At 32.5% G+C, this 25,252-nt stretch overlaps 1 protein-coding gene across 5 annotated transcripts; it reads left to right on the top strand.

Moving 5' to 3' along the window:
* Nucleotides 1–203: 203 nt before the first annotated feature.
* LOC148282440 (REST corepressor-like) lies at nt 204–24,600 on the top strand. 5 transcript variants are annotated; one of them, XM_088225047.1, is made up of 10 exons: nt 495–736; nt 4,036–4,173; nt 5,612–5,826; nt 7,377–7,547; nt 12,576–12,685; nt 16,092–16,311; nt 19,447–19,597; nt 20,390–20,572; nt 22,174–22,289; nt 23,654–24,600. In XM_088225047.1, the coding sequence occupies exons 1-10, from the start codon at nt 628–630 to the stop codon at nt 23,750–23,752; spliced, it is 1,512 nt and encodes a 503-aa protein (XP_088081173.1). In that variant the 5' UTR covers nt 495–627; the 3' UTR covers nt 23,753–24,600. The 5 variants fall into 5 exon arrangements, with proteins under 5 accessions (XP_088081175.1, XP_088081178.1, XP_088081177.1 ...); XM_088225049.1 differs by lacking the exons at nt 12,576–12,685; nt 16,092–16,311 and adding an exon at nt 9,742–9,825 and having other exon boundaries at nt 204–736; nt 4,021–4,173; XM_088225050.1 differs by lacking the exons at nt 12,576–12,685; nt 16,092–16,311 and adding an exon at nt 9,742–9,825.
* The last annotated feature ends 652 nt before the right edge of the window (nt 24,601–25,252 follow it).

The following is a 25,252-nucleotide window of genomic DNA, read 5'->3' as shown; positions in this document are numbered from 1 at the left end:
TGGAACCGGTTAGCTAGTTGAGATTACTATTGGTTTTATCTAATATGTATAAAATGTTGTTTAAAGGGGAAAATATTTTGTAATGATATCAATAATATTTTTAAAAGACTTATTAAGTAAAACGGAGATATCATTGGGTAACTAAATTTTAACTGTAGTATTCCTCTTTTTAAATCGGTGGGTAAAACAGGGATTCTGCAATCAGTTTGATTACGAAGCATGCGTAATGAGTTCATTGTGGTGCATTTATACATTTAAAGTTTCTTGTTTCTTCGCGTGGTATAATTTTGTATGATCGAAATTACAAATAATTTGCATTTTGTTGAAATAATACGTTCATTATCTAAAAATAAACATATTTAATTTATCTTGGGAGTTTAGTATTGGAAACTGTATTCATTATTTGGTTTTGTTTGAATTTGAAAGCATCTGTGCGCAATCAACTTTGAAAGTACAGGCGTCTGTAGAAAAGTTTGCCAATCACTCGTTGTCAATTTATTGATGTGCCCCGCGGAGTCTGGATTTGGATTTCTGGTGTAACGTATATTGATACGAGTATAAGTTAAATGGTGTGACAGCACCGAAACGTTTGTTTAAGAAGTGAAAATAAACTCTGAAGTATCCAATATGGTATTAGCAGAAAGAAATGCCGATGGTGTTCGCAATGGACGAAGATCCAGAGGACCAAGCCCCAATGGTCATGGAAGTCCCGGATCTAGCTCCGACGATGAGAACGGTAAGTCTAATTTTTCGTTGATTTTACAAAATACCTGCCTAGTGCCATTTATAAATTCTCATTTACTGTAATGTTTCGCCATTTGTGTGAATATAGATCTCCAGACTGGCGCGTCCTCCATTTTGTAGGTGGCTGATGATGCTGAGGCCAAGGCATATGTTATTTGAGTAATGGTGATTTGACGCTAATCAGCGCATTTCTATGTAATATTTCATTCGAAAGTATCATCAGAGTAACGTTGGAAAAAATACATTTTTGAAGCCATCTAAAAGTTATACATCCTGTGAGATCTTGTAGAACCTCGCTGGAAACTAACTCCTGCACGGATTCGATTACGGTTTATTTGGAGCTTTAGCTTTGTACGCTTTAATCTATTAGGTTTTATTGATAAACAGCTTTCTTTAAGTGGGTGTGCACCTGAAACAGAGCTTTTATCACCATGCTTTCTCCCCAATGTCCTCAATCTTATACCCACCTAATCATTCCAGTCATTAGTCACCCACCGATTACACTTTTCTTATATTGCTCTTTGACAACAAGAATTGTATTTTTATAATATTATTAGTCCCAAAATGTTCCAAATGGTACCAGAATATACCAGTTCTGGGTGCTGATGCTTTCCTCATAAATATCAATAAGTTATTAAAAATCAATAAAACCTGTAGATGTAAGCATGTATAAGTATTTATATTTTCTTTATTTGGAAGCTTCCACAAAATTAAGTTTTCTCGTATTTGCTATTTTCAAGATGCAGTAAAGAAATGTAAAGTAACCAACCAAAGAGAAATATTTTCATTGTAAGATTTTGAATATAATTTTTAAACAAATCGTACTAACGACGGCAAATATTTTTGTCTGGAAATAAAATAAAAATGCCCAATGATCTAGAAATAAAAAAATAGCTACTTAATTTTTCCTTATTTTAGCAAATTTGTGACAAATTTAGATGTGTTAAAAAACTTTTTTACTCAGTGTAATTTTTTTATGTAGCCATATAAAAAATTTCTAGATCTTTGAATAAGTAGGTACTTTTGTTCATACTTACTCTAACTTGTGATAAGGTGTCCTCAGATAAACATTTATTGATAAGTAGTTTAGTTTCATATTACAGTAACATAATGCCTAACATTCATTTGAAGAACAGCAGAAAAAATATAATATTCTAATAAATAATATGACTCAAATATAATAACTACATAAATATTTGCATTTTATTTTCTCCATCGTATATAGGGTCCGTCGGCATACATTATTGCTAATATACCAAATATTTTTTTTCCTGGAGGCAGTAAAAACTATCTTTAAAATAAAATCTAACAGATTCTTTACTTTGATCCGCGGTCCCCTTCTTCAGAAAGCTTGCTTACTATTGGATCCACGCGTATCGTATAATTAGGGAACATCCAATAAGAGTTCAAAATTAAAATATCATTTTTATCAAAATTGTAGACGTGGGTGAATGATGCAGTGTGTAAATCAAATCAGCCAATGAAAGATCATTATCACCCTATACGTATTTGATGGTGCATAAGGCGTTATATTGGTAAACCAAATGCAGTGTATCTTATAAACCGATCATCCGTTACATGAAGGCAAGATGATCAGTCTTACGCTTTACCTGTCAGTCCCGGGACTATGAAATGTTGCAGTGTTAAAACACATTTTTAAATTAATGTTTCGTTTCAACTGTGACGTGAATCGAATAAAGGTTTATGACAGGTCATAAGCCCTGTAAAGACTTAGACATAAGCCATTAACTAAATGCCACAAGTCAAGCCTTTAATTTAGCTTTACTTAATTTTTTTTATTTATTTAGCTTCCAACTTTAATATTGGAGCTTGAATAATGAATAAGTGGGGCTTAAAACATATGAACACTGAACACATTAGTCGGCCCCGTGGTGTAGTGGTCAGAGCATTTGCCTACCATGCGAGAGGTCTTGGGTTCGATTCCCGACATGGTTGATATGAAATATTAATTAAAAGGGTGTTACGCTTCAGGTACCAGTCTAGGGACTGTGAATATTTCATAGTCCCTAGACTGGTACCTGAAGCGTAAGACTGATTACCTTACCTTCATGTAAAATGATCAAGTTACGCTGCGATTGGTGTACCAATGCAATGCCCTATGCACCATTAGGTGTGGAAAGGGAATGATGATGAAAGCATATGTTTTTTTTTACATCTAACTAACTACATACTCAGATTAAATTGATGTCAAATGTTGCTTAACCCTCCCTCCCCGGTGATGTGTAGCTGGTACACATTGCCTCTAATAACTATAATATCTTCATAAATAAATATTGGGTTTAGATTTTCAGTATTCCTCCATTACACATTTACGTATCGACTAAAATAATTTGTTATTAAATAATAAGTACTTATTAGGCACAAAAAAAGCATTTTATCGGAAATCGGGGATAAATTACAAACATATTCAAAAATATACACGCAGTATACCAATAACACCTGGTGTTACACGTCCACTACATGTCCAGTCATGTAGTCCAGTACTAGCTACTTAGTAGCTCTCGGGAAGTTGGTGCAGGTGCACGTTTCGCCCGAGTCGTTAGCGATACCTAATTGTTTTTTCATGTTTTCAGCAGTTAGATTTGAAATATTATCATATTTGAATTAAAATCATATTTGAATTAAATTATGGTTAATTAAAGGCATTCCCTATAAATATTCCATTTTCCCTTTTTCAATCTCTTATTTTTTTATGTGTAGTGACTACACAGCACCGTAACGCGCAGGTGTTTTAGGACAGTAAGGGAAAGGTTAAGCTCCTATAGCTCTCGGTGCCTCATATTATTTTAACAAAACGAAATAAAGTTACAATTCAGAACAAAAAACCCTGACCGAATAAACATTTGTCCATATTCCCTAATGATTCTTTCATCTCTGTTGAGATATCTATCCAATAACTCCGTCTCCATTTAAAATGTAGTTTGACGCCTTTGATTGTAGATGACTCGTGTGTTATATCGACCCCTTGGAATAACAAGGTTCCAACCAACAATTTTAGTTAGTGACTGGGTGACAACAGTTCCATTTGCATTTGATAGTACATAGTAATCCTTAACATACCGCAAAAGGTTCGCAAATTATATTAAAGTATCAGTGTCCGATGGAACCTTGTTATTCCAAGGGGTCGATATTATTTAGAATAATTAACCCCGCATTTCATCCGCACTAACCCGGGAACTTAAGCTTGGTGTATTCATTCATTGCTTTTCTCTGTTCTATTCCATTGGCGACTGCTTGTATCCCTTGACGAAGCAGTGGTACCATTTCCAGCGGAGAAGATCCGCGTGGGGCGAGACTACCAAGCTGTGTGCCCCGAGCTGGAGCCTCCCGAAGACAGGAAGCCTGACCTGATAGCCGACCGCGCGTTGCTTGTCTGGTCACCAACTGTGGACATAGCTGACTCCAAGTGTTAGTAACTTAATTTAACTTGTTACACCTTACAATGATCAACATGAGGTTCAGTTTAGTGCTACTTACATTTTTCCTTTTTAACAATTTCTCAACTCAATAGTAATATCGCACCTGCGATAAAATAGTCATAAATTAAAAAATTCTGATTTTGAGATAAATGTTCAAAATAAATTACGAAAAAAAAAATATGCTTAAAAATAGGCATAATCCTAGCTTTAAGATTTGAGATGGGGGGTTGTTATCCCTCGGCTGGTGTCTCAGACTCCCCATGAGGAGGTCTGAGGTTCGAATCCCGTTCTACCGCAACTTTTTTACTGTTTTTGTTTTTTTTTAATTAATATTTGCTTTCTTATGATTTTCCCAAATATTTCAAAGGCCATTTTCAACGAGTTGTAAATAACTCACTATTAGAAAATGGGGTAGAGTGGGATTCGAACCACGGACCTTTGATCCGTGAATCTGAGACACTAGCCACAGGACCCCAACCTGATTCAACATAGTTATTTACGACTAGTAGAAAATGGCACCAAAATTTAAATATTTAGATAAATCATAAGAATGCAAATATTTCTTTTAATTAAAAAAAAATCTTAATGGCCTTATGACATGCTTACATTAACACTCATCTGAACGCAGCCATTCTCAAACAGTGTCATATTTTAACTATTTTCTTTATGACAATCGAGATTTTCTTTGTAAAATGTAATAGCGATTTTTGAGTCAAATCTAAATATATATGACACATTGGCATTGCTCTAAAGGATGTAAAGAAAATAAAGAAAATATGTCATTTTAGTTTTTAGGCTCTTGGAAATTCTGCTTTTCTGATTTATGACTATTTTATCAGATGTGTGATATGAACATTTAATTGTACTGTGAAACTCATGTAAAATTTAGGTGAAAAAAAGCTAAAAATTGAACAGCTTATTTGAGTTAATTTGATATTATAACATTTGTGAATGTTAATACTTTTTCTCTCTATTTTTACTTATTCATTCGGATGAATGTCGTCCACATCAGTTCGGTTCAGTGGTTTTTTTTTTTTTTAATTGGCTATTAAACTAAGCCACATTTTTTTTTTCAATTTTTATATATTGTATTATCAGCGCTACAATTTTTTAAAGTTTTGTATTTCTGAAAAAACTCCGCGTGTGATGTCAGAGGTTCTTTTCCGCTTATTCTCATTCAGTTCTTCCCATTGGTGGTCCATCCATGGCAAGCAAACCGGAAATCTTCCATAACTCTCATATCATATGAACCAGTGACGTCATTCAAAGTAGTCTGCTTTTATTATTATTTCGGGTTGCCAAACTTCAAAATAAATCAGTGGATTTAAAAATAAAAAAATTTGACATGGTACCCACTTAGTCGGTAACATGACAACATATTGTACAGCAGTGTCGTTGATCATAATTTATAGTATATTGTCCTGCAGTGGATGAGTACATAACTGTGGCCAAGGAGAAGTACGGCTATAACGGGGAGCAGGCCCTCGGCATGCTGTTCTGGCACAAGCACGACCTAGACCGAGCTGTCCTCGACCTCTCCAACTTCACCCCCTTCCCCGACGAGTGGACCGTGGAAGACAAAGTTCTATTTGAGCAGGCCTTCCAGTTTCACGGCAAAAGTTTCCACAGAATCAGGCAAATGGTGAGCATAATATTTTGAGTATGTCCAAATGTTTGTAGACTGGCTGGATTTCACTCCAAGATCTATTTTTTTGCAACAGACAGGGAAAAAAAATTTGAGAAGAGAATTTGACCTGTCATCGGCTGGTTCGAGTGGCCACTTTACACGCTGTGTAACAATCTGTCATTCATCTAACAAAAAAGTGATCAAGATACACTGTGATTCGTGTACCAATGGAGTGCCCTATGCACCCTTAGGCGCGGGAAGGGAATGATGATGATTTTACTAAATAGTTGAATGTGTACCTCTATTTTTATAACTTAAAGTAAAAAACTTGAATATTTTAATAATTTATCAAACAAGATCCACATAAACATCACTACTCACAGTTTCAAGCTCAAATTTCAATAATAAATTACTTGTCATACAGAGGAGAAACACATCCACACAAAAATTCATAAATGGTACTACCAGACGAGACTAGACTAGACTTCCTCATTCCCTACTCTGTTGTAATTTGTTAATGGTGCCCATAGAATTATAATAGTCCAGAAACCCGCATATGCGCATCAAACTGAAGCCGACTAAACTACTCATAAATGAGTAGTTTTATATTTTTCCTTTTTTATTTTTAATGAAAATAAATACTTGCGTTCTTATAATTTACCCAAATATTTAATTTTGAGGACCATTTTCAACGATTTGTAAATAACTCACTAATAGAAAATGGGAGTCAAGTTGGGGTAGAGTGGGATTCGAACCACAGACCTTTGATCCGTCCGAGACAGTCCGAGACGCTAGCCACAAGACCACAACCCGATTCAACTTAAATTGATTAACTATAAAAGAATTATAAACTATGCTTCGTAGTCTTAGAACACTCGCAGGGAAATTGGTTATATATTTGTCCATTTAGTACATTAAATTTTTTTATAAAACAAAAATGTATATAAAAATTACTTATGTTGATAAGAGGAGAAAAAAACTTACATATTATTGAACAGATTAATCGGATTTTATAGCATAACTAGATTGAGTTTATGAATTCAAATATTTTAATGAAAATTGTTTTTGAGTAGATACTACTTTGTGTTATTTATTTATTTTGTTCATTGAGCATTTACAAAAAAAAAATCATGCTAACATACTTAAAAATAAAACTAACATACTTAGAAAAAAAAAGTGAAATTACTTAAATTAGAAAAGATATAGTATAAAAGTTATACAAAGTAAAAAAATAAAGTAATAAAGGTTAACAAGAAAAAAAGTAAACCTAAACAAAGAATGCAAAGGTATAATGGTAGGTATTATGGATAGAACCGATAATCTGAAATGTTTCTGCATATTTTACTCAAAAATGAAATTTTGTAGATACGTTTTTGTGTTATTGACCCATTGATTTTTGAGATATTTTATGATTCGATTGAATAACAACAGAAGCTTTTGTAAATAGAATGCCATTCCAACACATTTTTTACACCCAGACTTTTTTTTACATTGATAATTCAGTCTCGTGTCCGTTATATTTATATATATATTATGATTGATAAAATACTTGATTGGATCTGTAGTTACCTGACAAGTCCATCGCGTCACTTGTGAAGTACTATTATTCCTGGAAGAAATCACGCACCCGCAGTTCAGCGATGGACAGAGCCACTACCGCCGTAAAGAGAGAAGGTTCACCGGACAGAACGTCGGATCGAGCATCTGATGACCGAGAATCAGACACGGAAGAAAAGGTACGTCCCCTGCTCGCTTTCTACCCTAGATACATTGTGATTTATAATAATTTATTTCCACAATCTTCATGCTGATTAGCAAAAAAATGCTGTTTCCTTAGTTTTGTCCACATTAATTAATTTAAAAAAATAAATAAACAGCTTGGATTTTTATCGATATTTTTAACACAAAATGTGTCTGGATTTTCTCCAGTCTGTGTTATAAATGCCAAAATTGTTGCACATATCTGCAATAAACATCGTTTTGAGAAATTGAGTAATGTTTAAAACAGGTATTTTCTATTTAAGATTTACTTAACCATCTTCATACTACAGTTGAGTGTTTTTGGTCATATTACACAATTACATATCTGTTTTGGAAGTGAACTCATACTCTCTTTGAAACTTACGTTTGTCATTACATAGTTCAAATTTAATAAGCAAATATCTCAAACCTGGCCAAAATGCAGAATTGAGACTTTAGCAACATGCAAAAACTCCAGTTTTGTACAATAATATCCCATCAAACTGATTCTATGATAAATTATAATTATGATAAAGGAAAATGTTTCCCTAAAAAAACAGTATTATTTTGTCAACTTACACTTGAGATACAGCACTAACGTGTTATTGGTGATTTTTACTGCAGGTGATTTGATAGCTAGTCTATAGATACTTATGTTTGTAAATTTCATCACACTTTTGAGTTTTTTTTTGCTTCAGAAGCGCTTATATAATATAGTAAGAGGGCTTACATAATGAAATTTTCATATCTACATTATATTGTAAACATCGCTTTGTTAAGAATGCTCGCAGATTAGAATTTTAGTTTTACGAAAATTAGAATTTTTATCAATTTATTTTATTATATTTATGCTGGTACATCTCAAAAATCATCAATAAATTTTTGTACTAAAGAAGTACTTTTACTAAGAAATAAAAATAATGCATTTATTTGAATTATTATTTCAACAATGTTGATGATTTGTTGTACATATATATTTAAATAATTTTGTCATTCTTATGGTACGGTGCGTAAATGTGAAAATCTTAATTTGTATGTGTAAACATACATATATCTACCGCCTGTTATTCTGTAATAATTTTCCTATAAATAAAACAGTTACTGAGTAAGTTGGATGTCAATGACTCAAACAACAATAAGCCGCCACCCGTCCCTTTTAAATCTAAATGACACACTTTGGGTTTTACCTACAGACATTATTTGTCACAAAACACAGTTAAGTTAGATTTTTTTAAACAAATCGTAAGCGTGATTCAAAATCAGTAAATAAAACTGATAACAAATTTTGGTATTTCTAACGCTTATGTTTCCTTGGAAGCTCAGTAGTATTTTATGCGAGGAATCAATTTCAAAGTATGATAGCATACATTCATATAGTTGTTTCTTACTAGTGAATGAATAAATATGAATTTTCTTTCAATAGTTTAAAAAATAATGTTTCTAACCCTACAAACGCCAATCAGAAATACACTAGTTGACATCCCTACATCAAACTGTTTCTGACACTTTTAAATTTGTCAATATCTCTGTCCAATTTAAAATGATATTTTTAACAAATCCAGTATCGCACTTCTACTCGATTTTTATTTGAATGAATATTACATAAACGATGGAGCATAAATTCACGCTGTTCGCCCACCATTGTAAACTAATACATGTACATGCTAGCTGTTTTTTAGTGTTAACTAATTGAGACATTCACTATTATGTTCCTAAAATGGATAATTGCGGGAGTACTAGTGTCCCTGTGAAAAAAATAAAAATACAATGGAAAAACGCCATGTAATAAATGATACTTACGTTCAAATTAATTTTGGATGGTCAGATTTTCAAGTCAACTGCGACTAGTGGAATATTCGATACAAAGTAAAATGCGTGCATGGAATGGTGCGCATTTTTGCATGCGTATGACATTCGTTGGGTTAAACTTTGGTTCTTAACTTTTATTTAAATAACCATTAATGCCCCCGAGAATTAAATCCAGTATTTGTCTTTGGACATACTGAAGATATTGCTAATGAAGAAAATGATGATGGAAGTCTATATACACAGTAAAAACACAGAATACTAATTTATTAATTGTATTTAGGATTCATGCGCCAGTTTGTTGTGGGAAAGATCACATGTCGGGCAAGATTGTGCATATGTTTGTTAGTTTGTTTTGATTCTGACATGATTATGTGTGCTCAGAAGTGGACCATCCACCGCGGCATTAGGCGAGGCTCGGGCTCTCCCCCCCCGCCCCTCCCCGGCCGCCCCTCCAGCCCCCCTCAGGTGGGTCAACCCCCCCGCCCCCCATCATCGCTACCCGAACTCTTCTCACTTTTGTGGCTATTATTGAGTTTTGAAGATGATCCCTATGACAGTGTTTCATATTATTTTTCTTCCATCTTTTCGTTGCCACCATTCTGCTTTGGATGATGACACGTTTTGAATAATAGTAAAAAACAATGTTCTAAGAAATACCAGACAATTTCTGTTTAATTTATTTCGCAATCTTCCGATTCATTTCATTGGACCAGTCTACCAAACATGTTTTCCTTGGATCAATTATTTTTTGTAAAACTTTTTTTTGCTCACTTTGCCTTATTGTTGTTATTTAAATTTAATAGAAAATGCAATGAATTGAATATTTCTTCTTATTCGTACGCCTTATTGTCCAAATAGTCTAATTTAATCAATTTTAAATAACATGTTTTGAGATTAAAGAACCATTGTCGATGGAGAAAAGAAAAACTACATAATGCCTCAAAATTTGGGAGATGTCTACTTCTTTTAATTTTGCTCCGGCTTATCACCCATCTTCAAGTAACAACACATTCTAGATGTGTTTCTATGTTGTCATTTTTATTTTCATCATCATCAAATTTCATGATTCGCTTTACCCTCAACATCATCTTAAGTTGCTTTATTATTAATATCCACTGCATTGCCTTCTATATCTCACGGCTGTTCTCTACTGTGCTGTATTAAGAGTTATAACTGAGTTAGGAATATTGTTTCCATCCCCTGCAATTTTCATTCACATTTTTCTGTGGCTGTCACGTCTACACAGTAGTTTTTTTTATTTGTTTTTTCTCAATTGAAATTTTTTTATTCCGTAATGTACTACAAGGCCGATTTTGTGAATCTTAATTATTTTAATTTTGTATTTTTTTTGCCAAATGAGGAAATTTTTTCAAAGTCAAGTAATATTAAATTTTAAATCTTAGCTTGTACTGGAGAGTGTGGGTAGTGTCGCCGCCATACTGGCAAAAACTTTTGAATAAAATTTTATTAAACTGGTATTTTCAATAATAAATATATATTTTGTTTGACATTATATTGATAAAGAGTTAATTTAAATCAAGAGTTTTCATAAATCCATATTTTAAAATTAAGCATAAAAATAATATCCGCATTCTGAAATTGGAGGGAAAAAACGGATAAACCTTCAGATTATTACTACATAATTTTATGTAGATACGACGTTGAAGAGTTGAGTTTTTTTAGAAAAAATAATTGTTATGTATCATTTCCCACGTACGCCGCGTGGTGTAGTGGTAAGTGCTTTTGCCTACCATGCAAGAGGTCTCAGGTTCGATTCCCGACATGGTTGACATGAAATAATTCTTTTAAAAGCTGTTTTTGCCCTAGAATATTTCACAGTTTGTGGATTGGTACCTGAAGCGTAAGTTTGAACATTTTACGTCATGTAATAAAAATGTAATAAAATATGTAATAAAAATGATCAAGATACGCTGCGATTGGTGTACCAATACAGTGCCCTATGCACTATTGGGCGTGGATAGGAAATAGTGAACTGAGAATTCAGTTATTAATATACACAGTTTGTATTCTTTAAATCATCGCCTGATAGCAGATTTATCTAAGTGACTTAAAATAAACTGTTCAAAATCATGTTTATAAATAAAACATCTTTTTAATCGCAGCAGAAAATAATAATAATATATTTCCTACGTAAGTTTAGTCTAATTTCATGTAAAATACGTTACATATAAAAAAAATATTGAGCTTACATAGAGCTTGAATTCTGATTTGATATTATTCATTATAAGATTATTTCTTCGTTCTGTGAAATGTTATTTCCTTTGTATTCATTTTTGTAGCTTGTGTAAGACTTATCTACCCGCAGAGGTAAATAACATCTACTTGGGATGCATCATGGCAGCTTCTATGAGCATGGAATCATATTATTGTTTATGTTTAATTATTTTCAGCACGGGCTGTGGTACGGCGCCTAGTTTCAGCCTACAGCCCCAATTCCTTCTCACTCCTGCATGCTTCCATATTTTAACGCTTTAATTCACATTAACCCCTTGCGTCTTTCACAAGACAACTTGCCATCTGATATTAATCATTAAAATGTGTGCAGAAAACATGGAATACCCCCCCCCTATTGGTTCTTTCTGATATTACCATCTGAACCTATAAAATAAGAGGCATTCAGGAGTTACCGTATTGTTTATCATATTAATTCCCTCCGTTTTCCAGCTCTTACAGCTCAACTTGATATCTTCATAATTTATTTATGTTTGAATTGTAGCATTTTGGTAATGGATACATCTGTGAAACATTCGGAGTTTAAATGAATCTATAAATTAATTAACATATATATCCATGTAACCATGTGTATAATGTATCTTTAGCGAAACAAATTATGATTTTTATTTTTTTTATTTATATAGATTGCCAAGGAAACATATGTTGGTACAATTTTATTTGCTTTTTTGTGAAGAATTTAGTTCAATATTCCAAAGTTTTTCACTTTGAAATCACATTAAATCTTTATTCAAATTTCACATTTGCAAATGTTTATTTTTTCTTATAATTGTTAACCAAAAAATTATCCACAGCCTTTGGATAACTAGTACTTTTTTATTTTGAACAACTGTTAAAAGTCAATGTATTTTTGAGTTGCATCATTTGTTAATGAATATTTTAAAGAAAACATTCGTTGTTTGATTAGTAAATGATGATATTGGGAGAGCATAGTAAGTGATTAGATGAATTGCATACTGTAGGTTGGCCATGAAGGAAGTGGAGGTTGGTGTTCGGTGTGCGGTATACTTTGCAACAAAACAACTCCCTACAACACACATAAACTGTGCAACGCCTGCTACACACACGTCAGGTGTGTACTCTTCCTATACAGCAACGCTAGGTTTACTGCCATACTGACCTGTTGTCCTACTGTCCTACCCGTCCCACCGTCCCACTGCACCACCCGAGCATGTATTACGAGCGGAAGAAACCCAGAGCAGATCAAATAATTGAATTTTCGAACTAAAAATAAGTATCGAGTTTTTTTCTTTAGTGTTTAAATTCGGCATCGAATTGCATAAGGAGTTTATAAAATTTATTAGTAATATTGAAATAGTTATGCATTATCAATAACCTCCTAATTTGAATACATGAATCGAGCTATTGAAAGTGTAAAAGCTAAGTAAAATTTAATTATAGTGAAGATTTGAGTAACGATTAAGAATAAGACTTTGACAAAATTATGTTGTTTCACAAAAAAATAATTTTGCAAGGTATTTGAGCATTTATTTGCAAGTATTTTGTTACTTTATTGAAAATTGTTTTTAATTGAAAATCAAATGAATTAATAAAACAAAATACTTTAAAATTTATAATTTTATAGTAATTTGAATTAAAATAATATATTGCAATCAACAGTTATCTTTTCCTCGTAATACAAGCTTGATTAATTACCAACAAACTTGCTTTATTTCTCAGTAAGTTGCCCATTCCTGAAGGTGGCATGTAGTAACCCCCTCCTCTCCATCCCCTCACTGCTGACCGACTGCCCCAATGACTAAACTGCTCGTCAGCTGACTCGCCTAGTATGAGCATTAGTGAATTAGTATTAACTTGTCCAAATAAAACTCTGTAATTCGGTGCATCTACATCACATTCTAATTTTATTTATTTAAATTATGTATGATAAAAATTTCAAAGAAATTTCATTACAATAATTTGACAAACAATAGTGCATGATGCGAATTTTTATGTTTTGGTTTTTGTGAATTTCTTAAGTATTGCAATACAAATGTGTCTTGTAGTACATTTTTTTGCTTATGACAACATACAAGTTAAAAACAAAATATTCATGATAGAGGTTTTTAATCATGTATTGATTTCTGTTAACTAAATTTTCTCCGTGTTAAATAAATATAGCTAATTATTTTTGTGCACCTAGAGTTCTTGTTATTAACTAAGTTTTAACATAATTCTTTTTAAAAAATATTTCAAACAGAAGCATTCAAGTTAATAGTACTGGAAATTCAATTATATAGGTCGACCATCATCGTTATAAGAAAATGCGTGGAAATAGATGGGAAAGATTGATGCCTCTAGAATATGAATATCATTTTAAGTTCTCACCATAACTAATTATAACATCTTTTCTTAATCAATTATTTTACGATCTTCGTATTTAGCAGACAAATAATAATTTATAATGTAGTTAATAGTTATAGCGAAAAATAACAATTTAAAACTCCATTTGACAAGTTGCTGAGAGATAGTTTTGTTTGTTGACATTCTGGCAATTTCACCCTTTCTGTCTCTTTCTCTGCATCTTCTTCGACATCCGACTGTCGACCGGCACACACCACTAGCGGTTACAAAATTAACTTTTTTTTCATTTTTTTTTTCAATTTATGACATTAGTTTTTATTAGTCAATTTCTTTCAAGATAATGTTAAAATATGAATTTCCATAGTAATTAATACATTTTCTATTATTAGAATTCTGTTATTTCACACTGAAGTTACTTAACTTAATTTTCCATAATTAAAAAAATAATAATGTTACTCAGTAATTTTAAACTATTCAGATAATACCTCTGAATTCTACTGGTTTCCGGTCAATACAACCTATCTTCAGAACAAATAAGGATTGACCCAAAATGTATTAATTGTGTATTGAGAAAGAATGAAATATATGCATTTTTTAGTGCTGTAAATTATGTGTTGATATAATGTGACACTAGTGAAGATGTGTATAATTTCCAGTATTATTAATGTTAAGTACATTTTGTATGGGTCAGAAAAACAAACAAGAAACTGGTCAGAATTCTAAATAAAATGCTGTTTACATGTGGAATGTTCCGTATGCAGTAGCACGCTACAATTTAACAGATCTCTCATCAGTGCAAAACAGAGAACATAATAAAGTTACTACTCGAATGCCAATTACGTTGCAAATAATGTAAGTTGCATATATAATATAATCGAGCAATAATATCTTAAACACTATTGTTGTTATGGGCGCGTACATTCTAAGTCATTGATTTTCAGTTGAAAAATTACAATTTTTTAAAAAATCCATCATTTAGCCAATTTTTTTTTTATGTGGTATACCTAAACCACACAGTACCTTGTAAAAAAAGTATACTAGAAAAGAAAAATGGTGGATAGGTTGCCTTGCATAAAAATAATCTCAGGATTTAAAGAGTAGATACTATTTATTTTACCTTAATTTTATTTAAAAATATAACAAAAAAATAAAATACTTTAAATAATCAAAGGAAGCGTTATTCGCAATCACGCTTCCCTTGCGCAAACCTGTCTGCGCCTAGTAAGTAAAAGAAAAATGTAGGAAATTCCTAAAACGAATAATATCAGGTTGTGGTCCTGTGGCTAGTGTCTCGGACCCACGGACCATAGGTCCGTGGTTCGAATCCCACTCTACCCCAACTCGATTCCCATTTTCTAATAGTGAGTTATTTACAACTCGTTAAAAATGGCTTTTAAAATGAAATATTTGGGTAAATCATAACTCAAATATTTCATTTTTATTTTTTTTTTAATAAAAATATTTAATTATGTAACTATTACCCATTGTTAATTAATTTTTTTTTTTTTTTTTTTAAATCATTTTTGTACCATGTTATTTCAAAACCGTGTAAAAAAAGGTTCCGGTATATTTGTATGCTGTCTTAGAATTTTAATTAACCACTTTGATTACGGCGTGTTCTTAATTTTCGCCTTTCCATAAAATTCATCTAATTCATATTTTACCACATTTCCTTGGTTATAAGACACATGTTTTTCTCATTTTAGTGTCTCTGAATTCGGGCTGTGTCTTATAATCGATAGCATCTTATCACTGTGTCTGTAGTAATATATATATATTTTTTTCGCAATTGGCAAGAAGGCTATCATTACGATACTTTAGTAAAAAAGAAGTATTGTGCATGGAAAACAAAGCCGCAGGAGGTAAATTTGACATAAATGAAGCAAATATATAATGTCATTTTGTGGGAAGACGCAGACAATGACACGTCGGAAAGTGATAATGAAAACACTGACTGAATCTTAAGAAATTTCACTCTGATGACTTTGGCTATTAATAGTAAGGTTTTTTTGGTCTTGAAAACAAAAGTGCATCTTATAATCGAGGAAATATGGTAATTCACATACATCGTAATGTAGCGAGGTCTCATGTAGGCACATTTGACCAGTTTCTTGTTATGTTTCGTGACCTGTCTGCGTGCGATGGGAGACGGTATTAAATGATGCGTGACTCAGGCGCACGGGCACGATGCGCCCCGTGTGCGGCCCCGTGTCACGGCGCGGCGGCCCGAAGCAGGCGCGTTTCAAGCACCGCCTGCCGCGTGGGATCTACATCAACTACGACGACCTGGTGGCCATGGCGGGCGCCCCCGCTCGCTGCCCCGACGGCCCGCCCTCCCAGGGGGATGTCATGCTGCGCGCCATGGATCGCGAGATCGTTTCGCTCAAGAGACAAGTAAGGGAGCTACACTGCCGGCTGCCTACTAAACGGAATTGAGACCTCCCCGCAACAACGCTATATAGATTTCGAGTAGATGTGTGTTGTTATGAATACCATATTGTTGTGCATCTCCCAGTAGCTCAATCACAATGGGCACTGCTGTCAGTAATAATCAACGTGATAGAAGTTTCTCATCACGATTATTTATTGTTTTACCGATTCCAATGGAACGTTGACTTATGCGCGCTATAGTCTGTAATAATCGACGCCATAAAATGACTTACCCCAATTGTTTATAGTTTTACCAATTCCAATGGAGCATCGACTTAAATATATTGATTGAGTTATTCTTTTGACATTTCTTAGTAGAACCTGCATATTTTTTTCATAGTAATTTCAAGTTTAATATTTTAGAGTAATTTCAGTGCTTCGGGAAATTAGATACAAAAATGTTTTCTTATATTCGGTAAAAATTAAAGCATTTAATTAAATGGCGAAGTTTCTTGAAAATGTAAGAAAAAATTAATAAAAACTAACTACTTTTAACTACGTCGCAAATTCACTCAGATAAACCAATGTTAGAGTACTGTGATAGATTTCCGGTTTCCATGAAAACAACTTGCCGATCAGCAGAACTCTTCGATGAGAACTTGTGACATCACGTGCGGAGTAATTTCAAAATCACAAAATTTAAAAAATCATAGTGCTGATTATATGATACGTAAAACCATTGAAAAAAAATTTTGACTTTGACAGTCTATTGACAAATTTAAAAAAATCACTGAACTTCCTTATTTCTATTTCAACCAGTCTGACAATGTCGGTCCCAACGAAACCCGGTCGCCGGTGAAAATTATAAGTAAAAGTTTTATTTAACTAAAATGTGTTTCGATTATTCTGTTATTAAATTTTATTTTATTATTAATTCAATTTATCGATCGATTATTATATTTTTTAATACTGCCACACTTCAAGGAAAGGAAACCTTGCAAAGTGCAAAATAAACGACTAACTGGAATTCGGCTCGCATTGATATTGATGTAATGACTAATCTTTCCATTGAGGTCCGCTTTTATTGTGATCTGTAATGTTGCTTAAGGACTTTTAGTCGACGCCGATTAACATCTGTGATTGAGCTGCCGAGCATCGAATGATGTATTAAACAATCATACATATTGTCGGCCGAAATTTGAAATGGATTAAGAGGCATAATGTAAATTACACTGATGTTTAATGAATAGACACGTTATTTCTGTACTAGCTACAAGATAAAGCAAATATTGCATTTCCCTTAACAATTTGAAAAAGAAAAAGAGATAGCAAATCACAATACATATGCAAACATTCATGTGAAAAAGAGATGTCCATATTTCTTTAGTTTATATTTATTACTATGTAACTCATTACCACAGATAGGAAACTACCCGGCAGCTGTCACAATTTTTATTTATCTACTTTTTCCATAAATTTGTTGGTATTTATAATTGAAATGATATATTTATTTTATTTTTCACAATTAAAGTGTGGTCGAAGCATTTTTACATCACATTCACCGACTGCGTAGCATTACGCCTGATCACATTGAAAGTTTGTTAGAGAATGGAGGCACGGAAGGCCATTATTAATTTCATTTTCTTCGCGCTTGAGATGTATCTATTTAATTATATGTGTATGATTAATATCGTTATTTCTAGTGCTATCACATCTGTATTTTTCTTTCGTTTTTTGTTAAAAGTGAAAATGATACAAAAAAAAAATCACACCTCTTAGACAATATCGATTTTGTGCACAGTATTTCGAATTTCCGCCGACAATATTAATTAAGAACATTGAAAACAAGCTAAAGTCAATATTTGAAGCACTAACTTTGTGATTCTCCACGTTAAACAACTATACATTTATTTTGAGTAAAAATCACTCAATTAAAATTAATATGCCAACTGGTTTCAGAACTATTAAAACTTCAATAAGACGTTTTTCATTTCGCCAACATCTTATTAAAATCAATATGCAGTGGTGTTGCAGGGGATGTCTCAAGTATTGTCAGATCTTTCAACAGATATGGAGAACTCCTTTTAAAAAGGAATATTAATTATAAGAATCAAAATATTGTTGATGTATGAATATTGTCTACATTTCACTATAAACTAAAAATACTAATGGCGAACGGTCAGTTTTAGTACTAACGTTTACTATATAAAATTTTATTTGTCATTATTATTAATTTAATCAATACAATTTTATATATTATGATGAATGTAATTACAGACTAATCTTTTTTTTTTGTTTTTTTGTATGTAAAAATCAATATGAATTTTACTTCTCTGCATTTTGTCACAAATCACAATTTTATCAGGAAAAAATCTTTTGAATATAATCTTTAGTTCTATATTAATTTCCAAAATGACTAAACATCAATATTTATTTAAACCACTTTCCAGGCAAGAGTACAAATTATAAAAATAAATGTCATTTTTAAACATTTTAAATTGTTAAAAAAAAAAACAATTTCCGTAGTGATTTATATAAATTTATTTGAATAGACTAATGGAATTCTGTAATTATACAAAAAAATGCAAAAGCTAATTCTAAGTTTAATTATAATGATGTTTATTTTTAAATGCTTCACCTTTGGATAATTTGTGTAGTCAAAATTCATATACTCATGCTATGCAATATTTGTAATTCGTTTAGTAGACAAAAATTGCCGGCTCTGTAGCCCTTTTAGGCTATTTAAGTACTTTTATATATATTTTAATAGCGTTTTAATTTTCCGTGTAAATTTTAACACATGTTTGTATTCTGCACACATTTTACTGAATCTGGAATATTAGAGATTCACTCGCTTTGTGTCCCGTTTTGTCTTCTGCTCGCCCCATCTCACCCAACCTACCCCTGCATAATCATGTCTGATTTGCTAGAATTGTGATGCCCCATCCTGTTCTTAGCGGATTCCTTCATAATGTGTTAACTACATGCATGACCAATTTAATACAAAAACTGCTTGAAAATTCGAATGATTTTTGCCATGCGTGTAAATATCTGCAAAATATGTATTTCCGAGTCATTTCCATTTTGTAATGTCTTAGCATTTACCAATATTTATTTTTAAATAAGCTTTGTATTTATTGATTGCGTTTTCATCTGTAGGTTCAGAATAACAAACAACAAATTAGTGCACTGAAGCGTAAAAATTCCGAAAGCATCGAAGACCTTAGAACATCGGAACTAAATTCCAAAGTTAACGCTCGATGGACTAATGATGAACTCCTGCTAGCCGTCCAAGGTGTCAGGAAATATGGTAAGTCAAAATTCATCGTACAATAATTGTAATTAAGTAAATCAATTCTATGTATCGCACTTCCAGAATAATAGTGGCACAACTCACAAAAATATTTTTTACCAGACAGCAGTTTTACCCACACCCGCTTTCAGTTTTTTTCTACTCAGATTCATTCGCAAAAAACAAAGGCTCAACGTAAATTTTACTCACTTGTGCCATCTAGTTTTAAATGTTTTTAGACATTAATAACAACAGCATAATTGATCATTGTGCTATTATTATTTTTAAAATTTAAAACAAACCAGTATAAATTGCTTTTAAGGCAACATAAATATTTTAAAGAATCGTGCTGTTGATTGTGTGGAAAGGAAATATATTCAGGAACATTTCTGTATATTTTATTAAATAATCTCAATTTTAGACTAGTACCGTTATTATCACTCAGGTGTGATATGAACGTCATATGGAAATTATTGGCTATATGATGTAGCATTGACAAGACACAATTTTTTTTTTAACAAATTTAAAAAAAAACTTTTTTGACAACTTGTCTAGAATAAATTTCAAATTTTGTTTCAAAGTTTAAAAAAAAGTTCTTCACTGAAAAACTAGCTAATGTATATTTTTAATTGTATAAATAGAGTTCTAGAAGCTACTCAGAATTTAAATAAATTGTGTATGTATTTTATTTAGAGATCTTGACGATTATTACCCCTTCCATTTGAATGAAATTGTTTGATTGGTTGAATTAAAATTATTTGAACTTTTGTATCTATTATTTCATACCTTTGATAAATGTATTTTTTGCAGGGAAAGATTTCCAAGCTATTGCGGAGACCATAGGCACCAAGACGGAGTCTCACGTACGCACATTCTGGGCGAGCTATCGACGCCGCTACAACCTGGACGCCGTACTGAAGGAACACGAGGCGGAGAGTGGGGGTGCCGGACCCTCTCAGCCCTCCCCGGACTCCCTCGCTGACCTCAACACGGGTAATTAATACATCCAAATTAAATTGAAATAATTGTGGTTCCCGTGGTAGTGTCATGGACTCACAGATAATAAGTTCGAATTCTACCGTGCCACAACCCTTTTTCCATTTTCTAACCGGTTATAAATTTACATTAAAAATAATCATCATCATCCCCATTCTGCCTGCACCCAGTGGTGCATAAAGCACTCCATTGGTAAACCAAATGCGACAAAGTTTGATCATCTGTTACAAAAAAGTTTAATCATCTGTTACATCAAAAATCAGTCTTACGCTTCATGTGCCAGTCCAGGAGCAATGACATATTGCAGTTCAAAAATCCTTTAACAGGATATGCAATGCTAGACAGTTTTGATGAATAGGAATAACATTGTTTTTCTGTCACTCTCTCGCAAATGCCTACCCGATACTGTGCAAAAAAGACAACTGCACGTCAGACTAATTTGGCCTAACTAAATTGACATTTCGCCGTCCCGTTTTCCGCACCCCAAAACTGAACCGATTTGGTTATTTTTTTAAAGATATAGGTATCAGAATCAAATTTTCTGTGTCAGTACCTTTTCCATTTTTTATTTTTTTTTAAAATTATATTTGTATACCATAAATCTAAAAATGGCAGATAAAATTGGGAGTTTTTTTTTGGGTTTTCGGTTCATCAAAAAAGCCAAAAAATAGAGACACGCCAATGGTAAATATCTATAGCGTGTAAAAAAATCATGGCTCTAGTGCCATAACCCAGGGAGTAAATACGGGAATACATTCATATGAAAAAAAGTGAGACCGCGTTTCTTCTTAATATCAATATTTCGCGTCTATCCTGCCAGGAATTGATCCCTGGACCTTAAGAATAGTAGGTAAACACACCAGACACTACACATCGAGGCTGTTTATCTCCACTTAAGTCCAGAGTTGAAAGCACTCTCTAGGGTTCTGGTTCCACTGAAAATGACCCCGTAATAATAAAATTTATTTTTTCCCCGAAAAATCAATGTTAAAAAATATTTTTTTTAACAGTATTGTAAGAAAACACTAGTACAAATGGGATTTATTTAATGCCTTTTTTTATTTACAAATAAATTTACCGCTAGATGTATTCATATCTAGATTTCCCCATTTCCTTCCCTGAGAGGTCTACAGAGCCCCATCTCTGTCAAAATGTTTATAAATTTATTTCTTTTTAATATGGAAAATCATTTTAAAAACAAAAAATACAGCAGCACGGGATCTGAAAGTAAAACTAATTTACAGTATATTCTAATTTTCATAAGAAATCTTTATATTTCGGATCAACAATAGTCGATAAATTTTCTCATTTTAATTTGAAATTTGTCCGCCTCGTGGTTTGCCTGCTATGCAAGAAGTCTCAGTTTCAATTCCCTACATGCTTGGCATCAAATAATTATTTTAAAGGTGTATCACCCCTGGGAGTATAATATCTTGTTCATAATATTTTTAAAAAACATGAATATCCCACTATACACGTTCTCTATAATATTTGTAACATGCTTATCACATAGCACATGTAAAAAAGTCAGTAAGTGGTTGTACTGTAACTATTTACTAACAAGTGTCAGTTAATCATTATAATTTTATTGTGTATAGGAAACAACGGTGACAGTGGGGAAAATGGTGATGCTGTGAACAACTCCTCGACTAATGGCTCGGCTGCTGGCAGCATCGGTAGAAGCACCACTCCTATCGGAGTCAAGGATGACAAGGTAAACTATTGTAATACAGTGCGACCCCGAAATTACGTCCCCGCAATTTGCGTTTTCCTGCGATCATATATGTACAATTTTTGTAGCCCCATTGAATTTTTAATTTTTTAGTACCATAAAAACCCAGTTTTACATTTTTTTCTCGCAATTAACGTCAGAGAAATTTGCAATCCGCACTGACTACTGACAGCTCGAGTTTGAAGTTAGTTTCTATCATTATACTACCTATCATTACTTACTTTTTTATAGAAATATGTAGTTTAAAGACAGTTTAATATGTTTTGCGAATATTTATTGCCGCCATTTTCGTGTTTTTGACGACTCAAGAATCTGAAGGTAGTCTCTTATCAGTATACCAACTTGTTAGTCGGAAAATATGCAATCCCCACTAAAAATTGACAGCACAAGCGTCTGAAATTAGTCCATCATTAAACTAACTTGTTGGTAAGTCAAATCGATGATCAAAATTATGGCTGCCATTTTTGTGTTTTTTTTTTATTGTAATTTTGCAAACAGTTTATTGTGTTTTACGAACGTTTATTGCTGCCATTTTCGTGTTTTAGTTGTAATTTTAAAGATGGTTTATTGTGTTTTACAAACATTTATTCATACTCAAAAAGTTACAATAAAAAAATGGTTCAAACATTGCTGCATAATTTTTTTAATGAAAAATAATTTTCTGATAGAATTGTTTTCACTACCCTCTTCTATTAACATTTTCCCTCCTTTCTTTTTTTGTCGGGCCCTTAAAAAACTTAATTTAGGGCTTTTACTGTATATGTATTTTTTTAATGTACAAGTTGTAAAATGAGTGAGACCCAATGATGGAACTTTAAAATATAAATCTTATACCCCCCTAGTGGAGAAGGTTCCTTGATGTAAACTCCAGATTGTTTGTGCAGAGTATAATGTAATGAAGCTTGCCAGTCATGTAGAGAGACAGTGATGGTAGGTATTGTATTGTTAAATATTTCACTTTCCATTTGACTGTCGTTGATGGTTTGAAGTAAATCTTATTTGACTAACATACTGGGACACTTTTGATGCAGTTCTTATAGGGCCACAATATTTCCTCTTACCATATATTATGATTACTTCAGTTTCACAAAGGCTTTAGCCGTCATTTCCTAAATAAGAGACAATTTTGAAATCTATAGCCAGCATAACCGCAAACGTGTTAACTAAAAATAAAATAAGACAATGCATCTCCAAAATTTGTATAAATCTGACAAAAACATGTGAGAGCCAAAAATGTGCCTACGTTAGTCTCCTTTTTTTAAGGATATACAAATATTTAATAATCGAATTTTGATTATTCTTTTTTAAAACTGGACAATTGATGTAATGTAAGGTTATTTTTGCAGATGGAGGTTGACAGTGAAGGATGTGCTTTGGGTTCTCTAGCAGAACAGGGTGGAGCACCCACTACCCCCTCCAAACCACAGAGCAAGACTAATAAATGATCCGTCACTCTCTAGTGCTCTGCCCTCCAAGCCGGACAACTGTATACTATCTAACCCACACACTATACTCTATACTCTCCATATACATAATGTAGGACTAAGGAATCATCTTCCTTTTGATTATTTTTTTATCAAAAATATTTTATATGAGTGCCCAAATAACCATAGTCAAGTAACAACTTTAACTTTCGAAGGATTCTACGAAAATACAACGCGTCTCAACAGAGATTTTTTTTAAAGCTTTTACTTATTTTCTGATATTTGTTGATTTTTTTTTATTTGTAAAAACAGTTACAAAAAAGTGTGGGATTCTAGGCTGGATCTAGCAACTGTCTACCTTGTGCAATTTTTGGAAAAATAAAACGTCAAAGAAAATTATTTCTTCCTCTGTTGAAGATGTCTGTATATATTTTTATTTCAAGCGTTACAATATTGTGTAGTGAGGAAGTTCAGTGTTATGGGAAATTGGACATAAAAAATTCAATCACTTAATTTTATGGGGAAGTTTCTCAAAAATATTTGAAAAAATGAACTGCTTTGAACTATGTCACAAGCTCTTCCGAATCAACTAACGATAGAATGTTGTGATCGATTTCTGGTTTCCGCTCACCACTCACTAATCTGCAGAACCCAATGACAAGATCTTTTCATGTCACAGGCGCAGTAATTTTAAAATTACCAAACTTAAAAACTCATATCGCTGATAATACTTAAAATTTGGCTTAGTACTTTATATTAACAAATAATAAAATATGTAAAAACCACTGAACTTCCCCATTTATACATCACTGACAATTATTCTTAAATACTTCATCAGCTTGAAAAAAAAGGTTTTTTTTTTTTTCAAATCTACTAATTTACATAGTTTCTTGATAAGGCTCAAGAAGTCTACTGACATCTCAATATAGTACCATCACGTGATATAAAATATAATTAAAAATACTATATCGTAATCATGTGAACTCACCTTGCATATAACTTTTTTTAAATCTAATATTCCACTATCTGTATTGGTAAATAAATTTTGCCACCATTAAGACATATCTGGTCTAATTAGCTTAAAGCAATTTTTACAGATGTTCTATTTTAAAATAACTTCCATCAGTTGGATTCACAGAAATAATCTGTTAGGAACCTTTAAGCCGCTTGCTAATTTTGAAATCCTCTCAATTTGAACAATAAACTTAATAGTTTAATAATAAAATATTACAGCTTTGAAAAAATATCAAATTTTATTTTTGGACGGGAAGTTAAAATATTAATCTAAATGAATCATCAGAAATATATCATACATCTGATAAAATAGTCATAACTCAAAAAAACAGTATTTCCAGGAGAGCCTAAAAACAAAATAAACAAGTCATCTTACATAAAACCATGTATTTTGAATTGAGTCTTGTCCTTCTTTTCACCATTTAAAGCAAGGCCGATGCGTCATATATATTTCATAATCATCATCATTCCATGTCCGCTCCCTAGTTTGAGCTTATGGTGTCCACA

Source organism: Micrasema longulum, unplaced genomic scaffold (assembly GCF_059751315.1).
Source record: "Micrasema longulum isolate JH-2025_06_02 unplaced genomic scaffold, ASM5975131v1 h1tg000328l, whole genome shotgun sequence".
Taxonomy (NCBI): Eukaryota; Metazoa; Arthropoda; class Insecta; order Trichoptera; family Brachycentridae; genus Micrasema; species Micrasema longulum.
This window is presented reverse-complemented; position numbering and strand designations above follow the sequence as displayed.

What these genes read in the sequence shown, in the direction of transcription:
- LOC148282440 (XM_088225047.1), top strand. Translation starts at nt 628, where the DNA reads ATGGTATTAGCAGAAAGAAATGCCGATGGTGTTCGCAATGGACGAAGA. An exon ending in CCAAGGTGTCAGGAAATATG is followed by an intron (nt 19,598 to 20,389) that starts GTAAGTCAAAAT and finishes TATTTTTTGCAG; the next exon opens with GGAAAGATTTCCAAGCTATT. An exon ending in TCGGAGTCAAGGATGACAAG is followed by an intron (nt 22,290 to 23,653) that starts GTAAACTATTGT and finishes TTATTTTTGCAG; the next exon opens with ATGGAGGTTGACAGTGAAGG.